General features: G+C 44.1%; 1 protein-coding gene across 2 annotated transcripts in view; it reads left to right on the plus strand.

Moving 5' to 3' along the window:
* The first annotated feature begins 4364 nt into the window (after positions 1-4364).
* Positions 4365-25242, plus strand: part of UBE2E3 (ubiquitin conjugating enzyme E2 E3) — a 72690-nt gene continuing 51812 nt past the window's right edge. The window contains exons 1-3 of one of the 2 annotated variants that reach the window (XM_073577486.1): positions 4370-4552; positions 5906-6132; positions 10390-10440. In XM_073577486.1, the coding sequence (XP_073433587.1) occupies positions 5939-6132; positions 10390-10440 (245 nt within the window). In that variant the 5' untranslated portion in view covers positions 4370-4552; positions 5906-5938. Of the gene's footprint in view, positions 4553-5905; positions 6133-10389; positions 10441-25242 lie in introns of both variants that reach the window. The other variant, XM_073577487.1, reaches the window with a different exon arrangement.

Below are 25242 nucleotides of genomic sequence, written 5' to 3' on the forward strand. Positions count from 1 at the left end.
CACAACATACAGGCGACTAGCTATAGACGCCTACACAACATACAGGAGACTCGCTATAGACGCCAACACAACATACAGGCGACTCGCTATAGACGCGAACACAACATACAGGCGACTCGCTATAGACGCCAACACAACATACAGGAAGTCGCTATAGACACCTACACAACATACAGGCGACTCGCTATAGACGCCAACACTACAGGAGACTCGCTATAGACGCCAACACAACATACAGGCGACTCGCTATAGACGCCAACACAACATACAGGAGACTCGCTATAGACGCCTACACAACATACAGGCGACTCGCTATAGACGCCAACACAACATACAGGCGACTCGCTATAGAAGCCAACACAACACACAGGAGACTCGCTATAGACGCCAACACAACACACAGGAGACTCGCTATAGAAGCCAACACAACACACAGGCGACTCGCTATAGAAGCCAACACAACACACAGGCGACTCGCTATAGACGCCAACACAACATACAGGAGACTCGCTATAGACGCCAACACAACATACAGAAGCCAACACAACACACAGGCGACTCGCTATAGATGCCAACACAACACACAAGAGACTCGCTATAGACGCCAACACAACACACAGGCGACTCGCTATAGACGCCAACACAACACACAGGCGACTCGCTATAGACGCCAACACAACATACAGGCGACTCGCTATAGACGCCAACACAACATACAGGAGACTCGCTATAGACGTCAACACAACATACAGGAGACTCGCTATAGACGCCAACACAACATACAGGCGACTAGCTATAGACGCCAACACAACATACAGGCGACTCGCTATAGACGCCAAAACAACATACAGGAGACTCGCTATAGACGCCAACACAACATACAGGAGACTCGCTATAGACGCCAACACAACATACAGGCGACTAGCTATAGACGCCAACACAACATACAGGCGACTCGCTATAGACGCCAAAACAACATACAGGAGACTCGCTATAGACGCCAACACAGCATACAGGAGACTCGCTATAGACGCCAACACAGCATACAGGCGACTCGCTATAGACGCCAACACAACATACAGGCGATTCCCTATAGACGCCTACACAACATACAGGCGACTCGCTATAGACGCCTACACAACATACAGGAGACTCGCTATAGACGCCAACACAACATACAGGCGACTCGCTATAGACGCCAACACAACATACAGGCGACTCGCTATAGACGCCAACACAACATACAGGCGACTCGCTATAGACGCTTACACAACATACAGGAGACTCGCTATAGACGCCAACACAACATACAGGCGACTCGCTATAGACGCCAACACAACATACAGGCGACTCGCTATAGACGCCTACACAACATACAGGCGACTCGCTATAGACGCCAACACAACATACAGGCGACTCGCTATAGACGCCTACACAACATACAGGAGACTCGCTATAGACGCCAACACAACATACAGGCGACTCGCTATAGACGCCAACACAACATACAGGCGACTCGCTATAGAAGCCATCACAACATACAGGCGACTCGCTATAGACGCCAACACAACATACAGGAGACTCGCTATAGACGCCAACACAACATTCAGGCGACTCGTTATAGACGCCAACACAACATACAGGTGACTCGCTATAGACGCCAACACAACATACAGGAGACTCGATATAGACGCCAACACAACATACAGGCGACTCGCTATAGACGCCAACAGAACATACAGGCGACTCGCTATAGACGCCTACACAACATACAGGAGACTCGCTATAGACGCCAACACAACATACAGGCGACTCGCTATAGACGCCAACACAACATACAGGCGACTCGCTATAGACGCCAACACAACATACAGGCGACTCGCTATAGACGCCAACACAACATACAGGCGACTCGCTAAAGACGCCTACACAACATACAGGCGACTCGCTATAGACGCCAACACAACATACAGGCGACTCGCTATAGACGCCTACACAACATACAGGAGACTCGCTATAGACGCCAACACAACATACAGGCGACTCGCTATAGACGCCAACACAACATACAGGCGACTCGCTATAGTAGCCATCACAACATACAGGCGACTCGCTATAGACGCCAACACAACATACAGGAGACTCGCTATAGACGCCAACACAACATTCAGGCGACTCGTTATAGACGCCAACACAACATACAGGAGACTCGCTATAGACGCCTACACAACATACAGGCGACTCGCTATAGACGCCAACACAACATACAGGCGACTCGCTATAGACGCCAACACAACATACAGGCGACTCGCTATAGACGCCAACACAACATACAGGAGACTCGCTATAGACGCCTACACAACATACAGGCGACTCGCTATAGACGTCAACACAGCATACAGGAGACTCGCTATAGACGCCAACACAGCATACAGGAGACTCGCTATAGACGCCAACACAGCATACAGGCGACTCGCTATAGACGCGAACACAACACACAGGAGACTCGCTATAGACGCCAACACAACATACAGGAGACTCGCTATAGACGCCAACACAACATACAGGAGACTCGCTATAGACGCCAACACAACATACAGGAGACTCGCTATAGACGCCAACACAGCATACAGGAGACTCGCTATAGACGCCAACACAACATACAGGAGACTCGCTATAGACGCCAACACAACAGACAGGAGACTCGCTATAGACGCCAACACAACATACAGGAGACTCGCTATAGACGCCAACACAACATACAGGAGACTCGCTATAGACGCCAACACAACATACAAGAGACTCGCTATAGACGCCAACACAACATACAGGAGACTCGCTATAGACGCCAACACAACATACAGGAGACTCGCTATAGACGCCAACACAACATACAGGAGACTCGCTATAGACGCCAACACAACATACAGGAGACTCGCTATAGACGCCAACACAACATACAGGAGACTCGCTATAGACGCCAACACAACATACAGGAGACTCGCTATAGACGCCAACACAACATACAAGAGACTCGCTATAGACGCCAACACAACATACAGGAGACTCGCTATAGACGCCAACACAACATACAGGAGACTCGCTATAGACGCCAACACAACATACAGGAGACTCGCTATAGACGCCAACACAACATACAGGAGACTCGCTATAGACGCCAACACAACATACAGGAGACTCGCTATAGACGCCAACACAGCATACAGGAGACTCGCTATAGACGCCAACACAACATACAGGAGACTCGCTATAGACGCCAACACAACATACAGGAGACTCGCTATAGACGCCAACACAACATACAGGAGACTCGCTATAGACGCCAACACAACATACAGGAGACTCGCTATAGACGCCAACACAACATACAGGAGACTCGCTATAGACGCCAACACAACATACAGGAGACTCGCTATAGACGCCAACACAACATACAGGAGACTCGCTATAGACGCCAACACAACATACAGGAGACTCGCTATAGACGCCAACACAGCATACAGGAGACTCGCTATAGACGCCAACACAACATACAGGAGACTCGCTATAGACGCCAACACAACATACAGGAGACTCGCTATAGACGCCATCACAACATACAGGAGACTCGCTATAGACGCCAACACAACATACAGGAGACTCGCTATAGACGCCAACACAATATACAGGAGACTCGCTATAGACGCCATCACAACATACAGGAGACTCGCTATAGACGCCATCACAACATACAGGAGACTCGCTATAGACGCCATCACAACATACAGGAGACTCGCTATAGACGCCATCACAACACATATGCAACTTGTGAGCGACTTCTTGGTGATTTGACCTTTGTTATTTTTTTTTCTCCCCATATTCACAGCTCTACATCAGTCGGTGACAGGCGAGCGGCACAGATGCGTTCAGCCTTGTGACACGAGAGGTCGCAGACTAATAATGTGCACGGTCGGCAAATAAAACCTCTCTGATCTGGATCCCCCTCTGCTCATAATGAGGCCCCCAAGCTCTGGATCACTGTCTGTCCGGTGCTGTGGAGGGTTAATGAGCGCCCCCGGAGCAGCGCGCACACAGCACACACCCGTGCACGCTCGCAGGTGGACGCGCCGGGACTCGCTGACTTCACCGTTCTGCAGCTGGGGGGAAACAATGGGCGGAGCTTTAGTCACCGGGAGAAAGCAGGAGGGGTGGGGCCTGTGAGGGGGCGTGGTTTGTTCCACCGGACTCCTCTCGTTCTCTTCATATCAGTCTTAGGCCCGCCCCTTTGATCGGCCTTTCTCCCCGCCCATGTCTCCGCCCACCTCCGACTCGCCAGCGCCACCAGCAGCCCGCAGAGGCGCAGTACAGGCGGCTCCCCATTCCCTCCTCCCCCTCCGCCTCCTCCTTCTTCTTTCTTCCGACTCTCAATGTTCGGCAGCCGGCCGGAGCCTGCTCGTTTTCCCCCCCCGGGCTCGGTGTCTCCAGGATTCCCCCCCCTTCCCCGGCACGGCATCCAGCGGGCGTGAGAGCAGGGAAGGGCAGATCTGTTGAGGTAAACGAGAAGCGGGGGAGGGATCCGGGGCAGAGCCGGAGCTTTGTTCTTGTTTTCAGCCCCGGAGAAGGCGACGAGGAGGAGGAGGAGGAGGGGGGGCTGGGACCGACTTCACGCATCACTTGGCACAGACACCGCGGAGTGCGCCTCTCAGCACCCCCGGCCGTACCTGCCGAACCCCCCTCCCCGCCAGTCAGAATGGTTCCCCCCAGCTCTGTCCTTACAGCGCCCCCCCCTGTCCTCGGTGGGCGCCCCCACTCTGCTCCTTACAGGGGGGGGGATCCCTTGTGGTCAGCAGCGCGTCCTGGGACTGGGACGCCTGATTGCGGCTCCCAGCAATGTCAGGAACCCCACTCCGGTTATCTCTGCTCCGTGGATCCCCACTCTCCCCCACCATCCACGGCCGGGAAGGGGTTAAACCGTCATCCTACATTCCTCCGCTGTGTAAATATTTACATCTGGGACTTGTCTTATTTACACACATGTCAGAAGTTCTTCACGTAGCCTGGAGTTCCCCCCCATACTTTACACTGCCAGTATTATTATTTTTGCAGCACATGTGATTGTTGTGGTTTTTTTTTTTTTTAATTTATTTAATAATTTTTCTAGGTATAAATCCTCATTATTTGTTCGGCGCAGTTCACACACATTCCGTTTGTGATCAGTTTTCAACGGATCCAGTAGGAAAAGAGAAATAGACATGTAAAGAAGATGCCAAAGTCTCCGGTTTTGGAAGCTTTGTTTTTCCTTTTTGATTTTTTTTTTTTTTTTTTCCTTACCTATGTCTCTAATGGTCGAGGCATGATCGGTTGTTATGATCAGTTTCCCATAGACAGTGATGCTAAAAAAATAAATAAGTAATTTTGGCGATGGATAAAAAAGAAAAAAATTCTGCAGGAGACGTAAAAGTCCATGAATGTGTCCCGTAATGCTGCGGTTCACAGGAACACGGCCTTAAAGCGTCGGCCCCTTGTAGCCATAGGGTCCCCATGGTCGGCCTGTGAGCCAGAATTTGCCACATAATAGCCAATTGTCTTTTAATGTGTGTATAACTATAAATGACTATTTCCCCCCCCCAAAAAAAAAAAGGTAAATATTGATAGAGGAGTGGGTAATTTTGGCACAGGATTTTATCTCTGTACTTATCCCCAGAGTATTCATTGTCACCAGGATCAAGGGTTTTGATATCACAATCTTGGAAAGTTACAAGAAACTTTTCTCACTAGTTCCATCTGGAATTTCCAAGAGTTCTGGAACTTTTTTTTTTTTTTGTTACTTTTTTAAAAATGAACTCATGTTCTCTACATCGCTGTCGGTTTCATCTATAAAATAATCCGAATTTTATGTCCACAGGATATCAATAAGGAATAAAGTCAATCTACCAAGATGTCCAGTGATCGGCAGAGGTCAGATGATGAGAGTCCTAGTACCAGCAGTGGAAGTTCAGACGCGGATCAAAGGGATCCCCCGGCCCCTGAACCCGAGGAGCAAGAGGAGAGGAAACCTTCAGCTGTCCAACAGAAGAAAAATACCAAGTTATCCAGTAAAACCACTGCAAAGCTGTCTACTAGTGCTAAGAGGTAAAATCACGGCCTGGACATAGAGTAAATAATATTACCATATTAAACAGTAGGAGTCCCGATTTATAAACAAAAAAAAAAGTCAGTTGTAATGGGATTTGATTTATTTGCTTGGCAATGAGATTTTGAATTTCTTTAATTTGCATTAAAGGGGTTGTCACCCAACTTTCCTGAACTTCGGACCGGCTTGTTATATTTGTAGCTATATAAGAGAAAGTTATTCTACTACGTAACTAGCCAGACAGATGTCATTCCAGAGCCTAGAGAAGGGTCTTTAATGGTGGCCATATTGGTAGTCATTCAGTTTTTACCAAGCAATATTTGACTAGGATTCTTAATGATTCTACAAAATACCGCTTTTAAGTATTTTTGGTGGAAACCATTAAAGGGGTTGTCCACGACTTTAACATTGATGGCTCATCCTTAGGATAGGTCGTCAATGTTTGATCGGTGGGGGTGCGACACCCAGCATCCTCGCTGATCAGCTGTTCCTTTCCCTGGCAGAAGCAACTGCTCAGTTATGGAGCTGCACAGCTCCGTCGTATAGTGGCCTGGTGCTGCACATCCATCCTCTATTGATTTGATTAGGGGCAGATGTACAGTTCCACCTGCGGCCACTATAGTCGATGTGGAGCTGTGCAGCTCCGTAACTGAGCAGTTTTGGATGACATCGGGAACAGCTGTATGGCGGGGTGTCCCCCCCCCCCCCCCCCCCCCGCAACCAGACATTGTCGACCTATTCTAAGGATAGGCCATCAGTGTTAAAGTCCCGAACAACCCCTTTAATTATGTGTTTAGATATTTGAATTGTTACCCACTTTTTCCAACTACGGACCCCATCTATGGAGCTTATATATGCATAAACATTGTATATTAAGCTTTTAACCTCCGGGATATTATTGCGTGCGATACCTTAGAGCCTTTGGGCTTTAGATGTACAGATAAAGGGGGTTGTCTTGCATTAAAGAAATACATCTCTCCCCCCCCCCCCCCCCCACAGAAACAGCACCACTCTTTTTCTATAGGCTCTTTCTGGTATTGCAACTGATCCTTATTAACCTGAATAGGGATGAGCTGCAGTACATGGACAAGAGTGGCACTGCTCCTGGGGGAGGGGGAAAAACACTTTAAAAATAAATAAACCTCCGCTTTAAGGGTACCGTTACATTTAGCGATGCACCAGCGCTCCTGACCACGATACGACCCGGTCAGGAGCGCTGGTGTATCGCTGAATGGTTGCTAGTGAGCTGCCACACAGGCAGATCTCACAGCGACGCAGCAGCGGTCGTTACTTACCTTTCAGACGCGGCGATCCTGACATCCTCCCGCCTGCGTCCACGTGTCGCTCGTCGGCGCCAGCAGGAAGCGCCCGACGCGGAATGGAGCTGCACAATCTCGCGCAATCAGTGACAGACAGCGGGGGAGCCGGTCGGAGGTAAGTATCACACATAGCGATATCGCTAGCAATATCGCTGCTGCGTCACCAAATCGATGATGCTTTAGCGATATCGCTGTGTAACGGGGGTTTAACATTCCACCTTCAGGATGACTGTAGTTGTAAGTTGTGTCACACATGAGATTTACCAGATTGCCAGCTTCATGCTTGATTCCAGAACTATTTTACAAAGACAAGTTTCTGACACAGACTCCATATTGTATCGGAGGGTTGTTAGTAGGGAGTTTTTATTTCTAATATTTCTGCTGATGTGTTATTACCTCTTGTGGATAGATATCCACTGAAAGTCTATTTACAAGCTAATCCATGTAGGATGAATCTACTAGAAACCCTTCCTCTTTCTATTGATTGGTCTGGGGATATTGATTGTGATAAGTAAGCAATACTTCACTATGGGGCTCTTGTTTGCACACTGTCACTTGCCTTATTGGCAGATTATGAGGTGGATGGCCCATGGGAAAGTTTGGGGCTTTTTATACCCAGGCTAGAATCCCTATCTATACCAGGGACTTTCTGATGTGTAGATGATTAGTTTACATTTGAGTCTTAAATGTAACATTAGCCGATGAGAAAGTCATTCATGTCTCTCTAGGAAATTCTGAAAATGGCACAGATAATAAAATAATGAAAATAATTAATTGCCCATTATAGTCTTGTGCTTTTTCTTCTGTGACTGTAGTCTGAATTGTCCATTGAAGTGCTGGTGTCAAATATAAGCACTTGAGGTTTAGGAGAGTAATTCTACACTGGTGGCAAAACCCATACCGTAAGTTTCTGTGCGGGCTGATCTTATAAGGGTCACTTTTAGATCTGACTGTAAAATTTGGCAATGTGAAATTTTCTGATACTGACTTAGTTTTGGAATAATGCCACAACTGGAACATGATATGACTTAATTAATTTTGGAAATCCACGTTCCATAGTTTAATCTATTCTCCTTCACATTGGAGATGTATGGACTGGAGAAGAATTGGGCATGCGGCTTGATCAGGAAGACCTCTTTTGAGGTTAGGCTTTCACAAAAGCTTGTATTGCCAATGTTTTTTGCGTCTTTAATGTTTTGAGTGAGACTCATTATCGTCTGCACATCAGTGTGAATGCATTAATCCATTTTTGCAGGCTGTAAGTGTAAACCAGGGAGACATCTTCAGCTCTGATCATGCATCATTTTAAGTTTTAATGCCATTTTCTGAACATGACGTATTCAACAGGGGATATGCAGCTAATATATGGGGAGGCTTGCTAAAAAAAAAAAAAAAAAAATTACATTTAGCCCGATAGAGAGAATATTGGGAAGTCTTATTAAAGGGAATCTGTCACCTCATTTTTGGCCTATGAGCTGTGGCCACCTCCATCAGGGGCTTATCTACAGCATTCTGTAATACTGTAGATAAGCCCCTGCTGTAACCTAAAAGAGAAGATAAACGAGTTAGGTTATACTCACCCGGGGGTCCGGTCCAGTCCGATGGGTGTCGCGGTCCGGTCCGGCGCCTCCCATCTTCTAGTGATGACGTCCTCCTTCTTACTTCTGCTGCAGCTCCTGCGCAAGCGTACTATATCTGCCCTGTTGAGGGCAGAGTAAAGTACTGCAGTGTGCGGGCGCCGGACCTTTCCTGCGCACTGCTGCTCTCTGGTCTGCCCTCAATAGGTCAGATATAGTACACCTGCACAGGAGCCGCAGCAGAAGTAAGAAGGAGGACGTCATCGCTAGAAGATGGGAGGCGCCGGACTGGACCGCGACACCCATCGGACCGGACCGACCTCCCCGGTGAGTATAATCTAATTTGTTTTTCTTATCTTTCAGGTTACATCAGGGGCTTATATACAGCATTACAGAATGCTGTAGATAAGCCCCTGATGGTGGTGGCCGCATCTCATAGGTCAAAAATGAGATGACAGATTCCCTTTAATACGGTATAGCTGCCCGTAGTAACTTATCAGTTTCTAGCTCTCCTCTTTCTTTCTGGATACCCTTTAAAAAATTGCATGTAGATGTCATGTAGTTTATCAGCAGAATTAAAATTTAGTTTCAAGAACGAGAATATATATCTAGGGACGCAACATTCATGTGTCTTTCATGTCCAAAAAGCAAATTGTACGTACATCTCTTTTCTTCTAAAATCATCAATTATAGACTGGATTATATATTGTTTTTTATTCTTCTGCGGTGTTATTAGAAAGTTACAGATTCTTGTTAATGTGCAGAGATATGTTGCATTATTATTCAATGTTTGTACTCCAATAAGATCTTATCTGTCAATAGTTCGCAAACTTTTTAATCAGACCTGTGGCTACTGGTATTGGCCGTGTCGTAGCTAGAAGTTTTCTTTTCTTTATGTTTATGGCTGAATAATGTGTAAAAATGATCATAGGCTGCAGCCTGTGCACCGTGTACATGGAGCCTCAGTCACAGCAATTGGTTTAAAGTCGTTGTCAAAAAAAATCGCTGGGGTTCACCCTTCCCTTCTCTGCCTCATTTGCATATTAGCTAGAAAGGGAATTCTCCCTGATAAAAAGTGTCTGGCACCAAAACATTTTCACTTTTCCAAGGACGTGGTGGGCGCTTCTGGCTTCCTGCAGGGTCTACATCCCGCATTTCTGTTTGGTTGCCCCTGGAATTGAGCTGCTAAGTTCCTGTGTTTCTAGGATTTGGGTTATGCCTCTGAGAACAAAGAGGAAGCAGCCATGTTAGCGTTACTGAAGGCAAAGCCAATGTTGCATTTAACAACATGATGGTAGAGGGCAGTGTATCCCCCTATTCATTCTGCAGAGTGTCTGAAACCTTCTCATTTCACTTACAGAATTCAGAAGGAGTTAGCAGAAATAACCCTTGATCCTCCTCCAAACTGCAGGTAGGTAACCATTCCTGTTTTGTAATTGCTTTGTTTCCACAAGAAATTAGCAATTTAATGGCCTCTTAGCTTAGCAGTAAAGGAGATGTTTGGGCTCCAAAACTGCTTTGATGTGCAAGGAGAATCATTGATAAAGGAGACGGTGCAGCAGTAATTCACACCTTGCATTCTTCATCTCCTGACTCCACTGAAGTTTTGTTTTTTGTTTCTTTTTGTTAAGTTTGAATTCGGTAGCGATGAGATCATTATTTTATGTTTATTTTTTTAATACGTGCAGTTAATTTGTACTGAACACCTGCGTCAGTGTACTCGTATCAAATGAAGCTTTATACGCTTTGTGTATCGTCTGCTTGCAAGGTCGAGTTCTGCTTGTTGCAAAAAGAGGATTTTCATTGCTAAAAAGTTCTTGAATACATGTAATAGAATGTAACGTCTTCAGGGTTACATGGTGAATAAGGGAAAGTTTTATTATTACTTTGGTTTCCTGTGTGTATCATGTTTACAAATAATATAAATAACCAGCAACTTGATACTGTGTTTCAGTAAATGTGTATTTTTTTTTATGATTGATCCTCTAAAATCTATCCATACTATTTATTTACTTTCTTTTCTTTGCAAGATTCTGCCACCTTCAACAACACAAAGGGAAGAATTCATTTCTATTTTCCTTTGCCAGAATCAATTTGCCATCGACATCTTAATAGCCAGTCAACGCAAAAGTTAATATGCAACACAAATGTGGCTTTCCTTTTCTTTTTCAATATATACACAGAAAAAAAAAAAATAAGCCCCAGCCAAATTTTCAAAACTTATTGATTACCTGTAAATACATATATGCACACGTGTGTGTGTATGTGTATGTGTATATATATATATATATATATATATATATATATATATAATCTATGCACACTTTTGGTCAGTCTCTAATAAAATAAATTGCGCACCCTAAATGAAATGTAGGAAATTACTACAAGTCTAGTGAGACAAAAGTTTTGATCACACAATTATCGGTATCTTGTCTCTGAGTTCAGTGGTCTTCAACCTATGGTTATCCAAGTGTTTTGAAACTACAACTTCCAGCATATACTAACCAGCTGCTGGGTGTTGAGGCTTGCTTGAGGTCATTTTTCAATTTAGATTATTTTTACTTTATCACAGTTCTTCTAAATTCTATTTTTGTGTGTCTTTTATGACAATATAATCACTGTCAGTTGTTAACTTTTCATTAGACGTGATTGGTATGTGTTGTGTATGTGGTGTTTCAGCTGCGTAGTGTAAGGCTAAGTGAATGATTTAAGATGTGAATTTGCTATGTACTATAATTTTGTTTTCACATGAGCAAGATTTTAGGGACTATAGTTTTGTATGTGTGTGTATGTATGTGTATATATATATATATATATATATATATATATATATATATATATATATATATATATATATATATATATATATATATACAGTGCCTACAAGTAGTATTCAACCCCCTGCAGATTTAGCAGGTTTGATAAGATGCAAATAAGTTAGAGCCTTCAAACTTCACACAAGAGCAGGATTTATTAACAGATGCATAAATCTTACAAACCAAAAAGTTATGTTGCTCAGTTAAATGTTAAAAAATTTTAAACATAAAAGTGTGGGTCAATTATTATTCAACCCCTAGGTTTAATATTTTGTGGAATAACCCTTGTTTGCAATTACAGCTAATAATCGCCTTTTATAAGACCTGATTAGGCCGGCACAGGTCTCTGGAGTTATCTTGGCCCACTCCTCCATGCAGATCTTCTCCAAGTTATCTAGGTTCTTTGGGTGTCTCATGTGGACTTTAATCTTGAGCTCCTTCCACAAGTTTTCAATTGGGTTAAGGTCAGGAGATTGACTAGGCCACTCCAACACCTTGATTTTTTGCCTCTTGAACCAGGCCTTGGTTTTCTTGGCTGTGTGCTTTGGGTCGTTGTCTTGTTGGAAGATGAAATGACGACCCATCTTAAGATCCTTGATGGAGGAGCGGAGGTTCTTAGCCAAAATCTCCAGGTAGGCCGTGCTATCCATCTTCCCATGGATGCGGACCAGATGGCCAGGCCCCTTGGCTGAGAAACAGCCCCACAGCATGATGCTGCCACCACCATGCTTGACTGTAGGGATGGTATTCTTGGGGTCGTATGCAGTGCCATCCAGTCTCCAAACGTCACGTGTGTGGTTGGCACCAAAGATCTCGATCTTGGTCTCATCAGACCAGAGAACCTTGAACCAGTCTGTCTCAGAGTCCTCCAAGTGATCATGAGCAAACTGTAGACGAGCCTTGACATGACGCTTTGAAAGTAAAGGTACCTTATGGGCTCATCTGGAACGGAGACCATTGCGGTGGAGTACGTTACTTATGGTATTGACTGAAACCAATGTCCCCACTGCCATGAGATCTTCCCGGAGCTCCTTTCTTGTTGTCCTTGGGTTAGCCTTGACTCTTCGGACAAGCCTGGCCTCGGCACGGGAGGAAACTTTCAAAGGCTGTCCAGGCCGTGGAAGGCTAACAGTAGTTCCATAAGCCTTCCACTTCCGGATGATGCTCCCAACAGTGGAGACAGGTAGGCCCAACTCCTTGGAAAGGGTTTTGTACCCCTTGCCAGCCTTGTGACCCTCCACGATCTTGTCTCTGATGGCCTTGGAATGCTCCTTTGTCTTTCCCATGTTGACCATGTATGAGTGCTGTTCACAAGTTTGGGGAGAGTCTTAAATAGTCAGAAAAGGCTGGAAAAAGAGATAATTAATCCAAACATGTGAAGCTCATTGTTCTTTGTGCCTGAAATACTTCTTAATACTTTAGGGGAACCAAACAGAATTCTGGTGGTTTGAGGGGTTGAATAATAAATGACCCTCTGAATAAACTTTTCACAATTTAAAAAAAAATTAAACAAAGAAATAACATTCTTTTTTGCTGCAGTGCATTTCACACTTCCAGGCTGATCTACAGTCCAAATGTCACAATGCCAAGTTAATTCCGAATGTGTAAACCTGCTAAATCTGCAGGGGGTTGAATACTACTTGTAGGCACTTGTAGGCAGGATGAAATGATGGTACATTATATTCTGCTGTCTTGAAGGTGGGATTTCATGGTGCGGATTAAAAAAATAAAAAAATAATTATATATATATATATATATATATATATATATATATATATATATATATATATATATATATAATTATTTTTTTATTTTTTTAATCCGCACCATGAAATCCCACCTTCAAGACAGCAGAATATAATGTACCATCATTTCATCCTGCCCTCTGCTGAGCCCGTGCTTTTTATTAATCATGATTTGTTGCATGATTTACCATATCAATTGTAAGGTGTGTTAAAGGAATTAATTCAAGTGAAACATGCTCGTTATTGGACATGACTAGGAAATTATTATTTTTTTTTTTCCAGTAGCATTGATGGCACCTCTGCTACTTTTTGGAAGGCCTGTGCATACTCTCGCAGTCCTGCTACTTCCATGGTTTCACAATACATTTACATTTCTCAGGGTTTAATGTTTTTGACTTTGAAAAGGTAAAAAGACAACCAAGCATGGAAAACAAAAAATTCAGTGCAAAATGCATCGTTTACATTTTTTGTAGATGTTTACGTCCACGTGCAAACTTTTGAATGGGGGTTTTCACTAATTGGAAAACGCCTTCAAAGTGGTTGGCTTGTCTCATAATTTTTTGCCCTGTAGAAATGAATCTACAAAATGTCATAATTTTTATTTCTAGAGGAGAACAGGGCTGTAGAGCTTGCATGTAATACACTACACTTCAGGCTGCTCAATCCCTCCCTGATGGCATTATCGACAGCCACTCTCTGACCCTCCCTAAAATTTAATCTTTTCAGAATCAAATCTAAACATGTTATATGCTTGTAACACAAATAGAGTTTGTGTTTAGATTTTAATAGAAGGGGCTGCTGAATATAATAGCACTACAAAAGCAAAGCATAATTTTGTAAAGGTCAGAGACTGGTTGTAGCCATTCTAGGAGAACCACTGAACTGGATCTAGCAGCTTGCCGCGTGGTATATAACAGGCAAGATTTACAAGCCACCTTCTATATGGCTTGCTCAGTACTTTGCCATTGATCACTACTAGTATATACTCTGATATTGTACACTAAGCGGTGTACTGAGCTGATAAAGGCTGGGTGGCTGGATACCTGCTAATCTAATATTGATGACTTATCTAAGGGCTGGTCATCCTGTAGAAGTGGAGATAGCTGTACACTTGTGTGGCCACCTCTATTCAATCCGTGGCTCAATATGGCTGCTGCCAACAACCACCTTACCCGTAGAGTCGCAATCAAACTTTTGAAATGGGGAACCCCTATCTTCGATGTCCTAGAATGTCCTCATGATACATCAGCTCTTCACTTTTTGCGGAATGGACCTCTAGCCCAGTAATTGTCGGATTCACAATTGAAACCATCAGCCATACGGTTAAATTCACAATAGTGGAATTAAAGAAGCTGACCGGTTTAAGAAAAAGAAAAAAAATAAGGGTCTTGGCTACTGCCCATAGGTTTTATGTACAGGGCAGCAGCAGGGCGGTCATCCTGGGAGTCACTGCTGACCTCTTTAAGTATCACTTACCTTACATTTATTACATTGTTTTCTTATCAGCAGAACATGTCAGATAAGGTTTTTTTTTTTTGTCTTTCTTCCCTCTTTCAGCACAAGTTATAATTGTAGTGAACACACACTCTGCCTGTTTACACTGCAGCCCTAATAATAATAGACGTGGGACATAGTGCAAATACTTACAGTGTATTATGGGTTTGGCAATGTGTCACCTGACTGAACTTGTAAAGAGATCAGAAATTGTGTCTGGGCTGGATTCTCACGTTGCTGCATGTGGAATATTGGGATTTATTTATTAATTTTATTGGGGAAGGGGGGGAATGTGCAGCAATGTTCCAAAAATTGAAACTTTTGGGCAGTAAATTTTAGAAAAATGAAACAAAACCTGCCCCTTGGCAATTACTGACATAACTGAATAGTTAATCTGCCCTTCTACAGCCTGAGAGACCCTTTTATGGGAGCCCTATTACAACTCCATGCAGTATGTATGAGCCAGTGGCCAATTTATGGGCTGGAAATGTAAGGATAAATCTATAAATTATCTTTGTGAATATATACTTTGTGTTTTATTAAAATAGATCACATCCTTTTATGTCTTTGCTCAGCTTGATAATACAGGCTTTGACAAGTCGTAAATGGAGCTGAGCGGCGATGCCAGATGCATCATATGGACGACAGTGGGGATGTTTCTTGGGAAGAGAAAAAGTGTTTTTTGTTTTTTTTCCTTATGTTTCTATGAAATAGATTTCCAGGCTTGGCTGCTTATTTAAAGAAAGCTTATTTTTTTTTTTTTTTTTTTTGCTTCTGTTTATGTGTAAATTACCATGTCTAAGGTTGTTTAAGTGGATTGATACAAAATTAAAAGAAATGCGTTTCCAGGTTTATTGCCATCTGAGAGCAGCATGATGCAGGGGATGAAACCCTTATTCCAATTATGTCACTTTTACTGAGCTGCTTGCTGTAGTTTTGAAAGAATCTATATTACGAGCTCTGTCAGCCATGCTCCCCCTTCCCTCCACCATTGATTAGATAATTTCTATGTATGCTGTGCATAGGCAGAAAGCTTTCAATAAATGTTGTTATACAGAACTCAGCATTCAAAGAACTGCTAGATCGGCAGAAGAAAAAATGTTTTTTTTATCACAACTACAGAAGGCAGTCAAGTGAGTGATACCGGAATCAGGGTCTCTGCCCCTTCATCATTCTGCTGATGCTTCATGATAAGGTAGCAAAATATTGTTTGTTTGTTTTTTGTACAGATTAACGATCTGCTGCTTTGTTCCATTCAGTAGAAAAAATGGTAACACCAATGTCTGTGCACTATAAACTTGGCTTTCGATGAAAGATGGTGGCGGTGTTGTGTCCCTCTTCACATGACCGCTTCCTTCTTTGCGACACTTGGGTAACATTGCTGCCTGCACAGCACTTGTAGTACTGGCTTCAGCCAAGGAAACGTGGATACGGCGTGTGCCTGCCGCCATCTGTTTAGCTGTGGTTGCCTTCAAAGCAGTTTATTTCCTCTGTGAAGGGCAGTGCCGAGCCATCGCTGTCGGATAGGCATTTTCAGAATCCGATTTAAATCCTTCATGCAGCAATAACAATTAGAAAAGGTATAGAGGGCTGGCACTAGCGCTGGCGGCTGGTCATGGGATAAATCCACTTGTCTCTGGCGCTTGTTTCTTATCTGTATATCTGATTTTCATGAGTTCAACCGCCAGAATGAAAAGCGTTTACCTAACGGGGTGGTGATCGCGCCCTTGTCGCATACAGTTTTTTGTAAGTGCAGTCCAACAGAAATATTATAATATGATTAATGACTTTTGTTCCACATTTCAATAACTTGGTTATAACTAATGCAGATGCTGTTGAGAGACTGCGTCAAGTACCCCGGAACTTAAAAATAAAAAAAATCCATCATTTATGGGATACAGACGGCTATCGTAAAAACCATAGTTTTTCATTCTTTACTGACTGCTTGGGTTTTTTATGTGTAACGAGTGAGTGTGGAGATCTACAACTCTGCGTGCATCCAAATCCTTCAGATTACATATACCGTACATCTTTTTCCATCTAATCTGAATTCTTAAAATGTTTGCCAATTCTCCTCTGACATTAAGCAGCGACTAGCTTTCCATCTTGCTACTTCCTAACATAGAATATCACATTTATAGATAAGTGTGGTCACCGGTGGAGGAAGCCATTGGAGAGAAGAAGGCATTAGACCCTACGCAAGAGAGGGGATTCGTGAAGCCCTTGCTGTAGCCTTTCACCGTGTCTTGATCATTCATTTGAGAAGATTGTCTACTGGAATGCATGGCTGTGGAGTCTGAGTTGGAATAGAGTCTGTATAAAATGGGCCAAACTCTTCTCCTAACATATATAATAAATTGGGTACAGTAGCACAATGCAGGATGTGCTGTAAATGTTTTCGTAAGAGTTTGGGAAAGTTATGAAATGTCCTATAAATGTCTGTTCTGTTCCTGATCTAAGGATCTTGGCTTTTAGTTGAGATGAATCTGTGCTGCACTTTATGTACATGCTCAGTAGTGACCGGTGCTGTGGGGTCGTAGTGGAGATGAATCTGTGCTGCACTTTATGTACATGCTCAGTAGTGACCAGTGCTGTGGAGTCGTAGAGGAGGTGAATCTCTGCTGCTCTTTATGTACATTCTCTGTAGTGACCGATGCTGTGGAGTCGTAGAGGAGATGAATCTGTGCTGCTCTTTATGTACATGCTCAGTAGTGATCAGTGCTGCGGAGTCGTAGAGGAGGTGAATCTCTGCTGCTCTTTATGTACATGCTCAGTAGTGACAAGTGCTGTGGAGTCGTAGTGGAGATGAATCTGTGCTGCACTTTATGTACATGCTCAGTAGTGACCGGTGCTGTGGAGTCGTAGTGGAGATGAATCTCTGCTGCTCTTTATGTACATGCTCAGTAGTGACCGGTGCTGTGGAGTCGTAGATGAGATGAGTCTGTGCTGCGCTTTATGTACATGCTCAGTAGTGACCGGTGCTGTGGAGTCGTAGTGGAGATGAATCTCTGCTGCTCTTTATGTACATGCTCAGTAGTGACCGGTGCTGTGGAGTCGTAGTGGAGATGAATCTCTGCTGCACTTTATGTACATGCTCAGTAGTGACCGGTGCTGTGGAGTCGTAGAAGAGATGAATCTGTGCTGCACTTTATGTACATGCTCAGTAGTGACCGGTGCTGTGGAGTCGTAGTGGAGATGAATCTGTGCTGCACTTTATGTACATGCTCAGTAGTGACCGGTGCTGTGGAGTCGTAGATGAGATGAGTCTGTGCTGCACTTTATGTACATGCTCAGTAGTGACCGGTGCTGTGGAGTCGTAGAGGAGATGAATCTGTGCTGCTCTTTATGTACATGCTCAGTAGTGACCGGTGCTGTGGAGTCGTAGATTAGATGAATCTGTGCTGCACTTTATGTACATGCTCAGTAGTGACCAGTGCTGTGGGGTCGTAGTGGAGATGAATCTGTGCTGCACTTTATGTACATGCTCAGTAGTGACCGGTGCTGTGGGGTCGTAGTTGAGATGAATCTGTGCTGCACTTTATGTACATGCTCAGTAGTGACCAGTGCTGTGGGGTCGTAGTGGAGATGAATCTGTGCTGCACTTTATGTACATGCTCAGTAGTGACCGGTGCTGTGGAGTCGTAGAGGAGATGAATCTGTGCTGCACTTTATGTACATGCTCAGTAGTGACCGATGCTGTGGGGTCGTAGTGGAGATGAATCTGTGCTGCTCTTTATGTACATGCTCAGTAGTGACCGGTGCTGTGGAGTCTGAGTCAGGGAAATTGAGGAGTCGGAGGTTTGGCTTACTGACTCTGCCGCCATGCTTGAATTTTCACAGAATAGGCGATAACTTGCTAACATGAGAATAACCCTCTCAAAGTTTGACCCTTTTTTTTCCCCCAATTTTGTTAAAGGGGTGGTTGTTTGTGCTTACTTTCAGATTAGTGGGGTTCCAACACCCTGCAGCCCCAACCAAATAGGTTTGTCAGCTCCAGCAGTGGTCGGATGTAGCAATGAGCAGAACCAGGACATCACAGTTCCTTCTACTGTGCAGTCACCGCTGCCAAAATCTGTTTTTCATCTTCGATAGAAATGAGTAGCAGCTGAGCCCTTCTTAAAACAGCTGATCAGTGTGGTGAGCTACGTGTTTGATTGCCTGTGAGCTGATATTGATTACCTATTCTAGCGTTGGGTCATCAATATCATCCACACTGTTACCAGATAGCAAAAATAGTGCCCAAAATTTGTTCTCAATTTATTCCTGCTGCTCCCCTGAGTATTGTTTTTTTAAAAAAAAAAAAATCGGCCACACTGTTTCAGAGATTTATGGGCCTTTATGGTGTTTACCAGGGATGGCGTTGCTCACAGGGTATTAATAGAGCCATGTAAAGACACGCCCAGGAGGATCCTGTAAGCTCCTCCCTATTGGAGACCATGAAAAGACGCGCTAAATAAATAGGTCCATAACTGGGGGAAAAAAGGAAAACTCAGGAGAACAGGAAGCATAAAATAAGAATAAAATCTGGCCACTTTTGACCTGGTGGGGCAGGGGCCCTTAAGGTGTGTTCCCTTGGCTTTTGGATATCGTTTTAGGAGGATCCCCAGCTCAGGACTGCTCCAGGGGTAATAAGAAGCCTGCAGGTCTGGAAATTTTTCCTGTGTCAAAGAGGTTGTCTATGCTGAGACCACTCTTTATTAATGTAACCAATTCTGTATAGGTACCGTATAAGTTGTGCCAAGCCTTGTGATGGGCAGCTCATCCCGAAGCCTTTACCTTGACTGTAAGTTCAGTCATTTCATTTATCGTTTGCTGCTGTGCCCCGTTCTCAGGCCATTGGTTATATGTTGTCCCATCCCATGCCGGCAGCTTGTGCGTATGCAGCTCACACGCTTTTACATTGTCTCACAGTGCACCAGTTGGCTCATAGACTTTGGCATTGGCTCCTAACTTTTATACGGCTGAATATTGGGTAAAATTAAATTTTCTCCTAATAGCTGGAGCAGACGATACGCTCTCTGCTTGGCTGGAAAGTAAGGAACTAATGACAGGCCAGCGATAGCGGAGCAAATTGAACGTTAACCTCAAGTGAATGCTCTCACCTAGTCCTTTCATCCTTTTGTCATTGTCACTGATAATGGATATTACTGAACGCTCTTCTCGCTAACAGTGAATGGCTGTGGGTTAACCTGAGAGAAATCACTGAATTGACATCAAATGGGTATTAATCTCAATTGTAAGTCCAGTCAATGGAGATTCAGAGGAATATATTTAATTAGAGCTGAAGATCCACAAATATTTCATAAGAAATGTGAAGATTAGGGAAAGCCGAGGTTTAGGGTGTTCACCATTGATACAGTAAATATTGGAATGTGAATAGTGTGGCTCTGCGGGTCAGATGGGGACATTGGTCATATCATGGTATAACCATAAACCATCCAGCGTCCTGAAAAATATTTGTCTCTGTTTTAACCTTTTTTTGATTGTGCAGCAATCTTTGTTTTGACCATTGGGGTGATTTTACACCTATTCTATAACAAGGTGACATGCATGTGCAAACCAGAAAAAAAATATGGATGAAACCCGGATGATTTATTATTTTTTTTACACTTGCTTGATCTTGGCCTTAGGGAGGATTTCAGACTCGCCAATAAATCATAAGTTAATGCTCTTTCCTTGCCAAGCACGAACTTAATTTATTTTGCTTGTTACCTAACGAGATACTGCTGCTAGGTAATATTATTGGTGCAGCCACACAGGGGCCCCAGGGGTAAGGGGGCCACATCCACCTCCAAAGCAATAGGGATTGTGCACAATGGTGAGCTTTTGCACTGTGAAGGGTCCATGTATTGTTCTTGCATCGGGGCCTCTTCTGTCTCTGGCCGCCATCGTGCTAGTGGGTGACTGCGCTGCCGCTCTGGGTTCTTGTGGCTATCGGTGTCGTCTACTTCTGGTTTGTTGGACGCTGTTTGCCAACTAGGTATCTATGATTATATCGTCCATAAAATAAATAAATGGCAAGAGTTGTATGCTATTACAGTAGACATGGGTTAGCTAGTAGGTCTGACTTTTTTTTTTTTTTTTTTGAGCTTCCACATGGTGAAGGGGTTGGGTGTTGGAAAGATGGAATCCTCATTTAACTTTTTAAAAAGGTCTGGTCACTGTTTTCTTCCAGATTTTTACTGTAATGTTGGAGGGGTTCTACATGTAGGCTATTAGTGCACACAAATGTCCTAAAGGAGGATCCTGAGGCGAAAAACAAGTTGGTTAATTTCCAGTGGACTTGAACCATTTTTGCATTACATGCTGGCCATTTTTCTTTTTGAATGGCTGACATAGGAAGTACGACATGCAGCAGCTCAGTGCTGCCCCGATGTGTGCGCGTCCTCCGATTATACGCTGCCCTGCCCTTCCCCACCGCCGCTGATTGACAGCTTGCTACTTATATCATGGATGGCAAAAAATAATTGTCAATCCAGAGCGGTTGAGCCTCATTGTAGGAAACAAGGAAATATTATGAAAAGGACCGAAATATAGCAAGGAACGTAACTCGGCACAATGATCATAGTCTTTGTCACTACTAACGCCGCCGTCAGGACATCATTAGCCCAGCGGCAGATTCCTGTTATGTAGACAGTGAAAATATAAAGACATAGGATGACAATTTGTTGGAGGACTGTGGCCAAGTTTTGAAGAGGCCCCTTGGAAGTCTAATGTCTAGTACTTATAAACCCTATTCTAAGCTCTCGTGCCCGGATTTAATAATGAATATGGGGTTATCCGACAGTCCCTCGACCACAGAGTAAACGTGAATGGTGAACATTACTGTAGATGTAATGGTAGCCAAGTATTCTTTCTAAATAGTTTTTATTAAAGGGTTTTTTTTTACGTAAAGGGGGATAATAAAGGAAGACAAAATGAAACAGTTGCTAAAGAATCAAGTAAAGACAATGTTTGTATTACAACAAGTCTTCCAGACTATCTAAAGGGGTTGTCCACTACTAGGACAACCCTTCCTTGATCAAAATGTTTGGACCCCATAAAATAATAAAGCCTATACTCGCCTCCTGTGCCGACGCTGTTCCAGCTGCGTCGACACTCACAATCCTGGGGCTCTCGTGTGGTGTTGTGACATGCGACGTCGGCGCCCAATCAGCGCTGGGGTCACTGTCCCCGTCTTCGGACAAATCGAACATGAAGAGTAAGTCTGGGCTGCAGCTGATTCTGAACTTCCTCTTCATGTTCGATTTGTCCGAAGACAGGGACAGTGACCCCAGCGCTGATTGAGTATCGGGGGTCACGCGTCACAACAGCACGAGAGCCCCGGGGAGAGCGACTGTCGACACCACGGGAATGGCACCGGTACGGAAGGTGGGTATAGACTTTATCCTTTATCTGGGCCAAGCGAGGGGTATGACAAGAGGTTGTGGACAACATCTTTAAGTTCACTGCTTGCCTACAGTTAAATGTGTGATTCCCAGATACCCACTCAGATCTGTGTAGTAAATGTCTCCTCTTCTTTTATCCAGATTCCAGTCTATGCATAGGACTAATAAAGTATGAAAAGAAAAAGTGCAAAGTACACCTAGACACTGCCTGCACAGCACTCTGCTCTGTTCACACTTTCATCCCTTGTACAAGTAGCAGTTTAATTGTATTCCCGTCCATATGAATGAGCGAGAATGGCCTAATGGCTTATTTGAAAGTGTTACATGGAAGGGCTGGAGCTCCGCGCAGACTGAATTCCATTAGGAATTGCATCATTTGCTCAGCGCGTAAACAATACTAATTCCATTTATAGTCTGGACATCTCCGAGAACACATTTTCTGTGTTGTACTTTAGGCCACAGTTTATAGATCTACTGTGCGTACAGATCTGGTTTTAATTTTTCTCTAATGTGAAAAAAAACATCAACATCTGGAAAAAATGTGAATTTACTCTGTGACAACATCTTTCTGTAAGGGGGGTAAAAAAAATGGATTGCCGGAGACCTGTGGCGTGTGTGGGGGCTGCCCGATGATCTTTTTCTCACTGGTACATATTATTTCTGGTCCTTGGTGTACTTGGAAAGCATCACTTTATGGAGAGGCTTTCTAGTAAGCTTTGAGCTCCCTACCAAGTCTGAGTAGTCATAGCTGCAGTGTAAAGTAAAGCGGACAGAGTAGAATGTATGTAGCAAAACATCCAAAGCAGTTACATGGGAACATGAAATTTCTTAACTATTAAAAAAATAAATGATTAAAAAAAGACTTCTTGCTTACTACTGTAATATCCTCTTCAATTTTTTCCTGAACCATGAATGGAATAACAGTCACCCTGTGAAATTCTGACGCTCGCTCTGCGTTTTGTTTTGGTCCATCATCACACGGCTTTGTGGATTTTCAGTATGCCGTCAATTACGAAAAAAAAAAGAAAGCTACACCCCCCCCCCCCCAGCCTTTTAAGCTGAGAAAAAGGAAATGGCTCAATTTGGTTATACTTATTGTGTGCACCCTTACTCACTTTTTGACCAGCTGTGGTCATTGGTAGCAATACCACTAATGTTTAGTTCTTGCAAACTGAAGAGGTTTATTAGATTTTCTTATTCATGCGTCCGAGGCTCATGAAGATGTTAGTTTCCGTATACCGTCTGTCATCTTTATGTAAAGGCTTTCTTTCCTTCATTCATTGTCTGGCGCTTATTCCCAATATTATTGGCTAGTAAATAGAAGATTGGCATTTTCATTCATCATTTATACGAGTGTTATCGAACTTGTGTCCTTTCTACCTTTTAAGGGGGTTTTACACATAGCGATATCGCTAACAATATCGATAAAGCATCACCGATTTGGTGACGCATCAGCGATATCGCTATGTGTGATACTTACCTCCGACCGGCTCCCCCGCTGTCTGTCGCTGATCGCGCAGCTCCATTTCTCGTCGGCTGCTGCGCCGACGAGCGATGCGCGGATGTGAGCGGGAGGACGTCAGGATTGCCGCGTCTGAGGCAGAGTTCACACGTGGTGTTTTTTTCACGTTTCCACGGCGGTTTTAACCGCGCGGTTTTGCCACGAAAACGCGAAAAATAAGCATCCCATGCATTCCTATGGGATTCCGCAATGCTGTGCTAATGCTGCGGTTTTTACCGTGGCAGAATCGCTTCGCGGTAAAAGCCGCAGCATGCTCATTAATTTTGCGGAATCGCGGCGATCCCGCACCCATAGGAATGCATTGTTCCGCTTACTTCCCGCATGTGGCTGTGCACACCATGCGGAAAGTAAGCAGAACAATTGCGGATGGTACCCACGGTCCGGAGGAGAGGAGGAGGCTGTCCTCCGGGCTCTGGGTACCATATCCCTGTAAAAAATAGAATTTTTAAAATAAAAAATATTGTTATTCTCACCTTCCGGCGTCCCACGCAGCCTTCCCACCTCTCCACGCTCCCGGTCCCAGTAAGCCTTTGCGTAAATGCCCGCGATGGCGTCCGTTCTCGCGGGATCACGAAGTCTTGCAGTCATTCGCGCGACGTCATCGCGAATCACCGCGAGACATCACAATCCCGCGAGAACGGACGTCATCGTGGGCATTTTCGCAAAGGCTTACTGGGAACGGCTGCGCGGGAAGTCGGAAGGTAAGAATAACACCATTTTTTATTTTTTTTTTTTACGTTCTTTTACTACTGATGCTGCATAGGCAGCCTCATGATGTAGTAAAAAGTTGGTCACACTTGTCAAACACTATGTTTGACGAGTGTGACCAACCTGTCAATCAGTTCTCCAAGCGATGCTACAGATCGCTTGGAAAACGCTAGCATTTTGCAAGCTAAATACGCTTGCTGCAAAATGCTAGTTTTTCCGCGGGAAAATTGCGGGAATTTAAAATGCGATTTTCCCGCGGAATGGAATTCCGGAATTCTCGCGGTAATTTCCGCGAGAGTTCCGGTAAGTGTGCACTTAGCCTGACAGGTTAGTAACGACCACTGTATCGCTGGTGCATCGCTGTGAGATCTGCCTGTGTGGCAGCTCACTAGCGACCATTTAGCGATGCACCAGCGATCCTGACCGGGTCGTATCTTGGTCGGGATCGCTGGTGCATCGCTAAATGTAAAGGGGCCTTTAGTCATACTTATACTGTCATTAGGCATTGTAATGATCTATGAGGACAGTGACGATTAGGCT

Source organism: Dendrobates tinctorius, unplaced genomic scaffold (genome assembly GCF_039654945.1).
Source record: "Dendrobates tinctorius isolate UK_male_01 unplaced genomic scaffold, ASM3965494v1 ptg000056l, whole genome shotgun sequence".
Taxonomy (NCBI): Eukaryota; Metazoa; Chordata; class Amphibia; order Anura; family Dendrobatidae; genus Dendrobates; species Dendrobates tinctorius.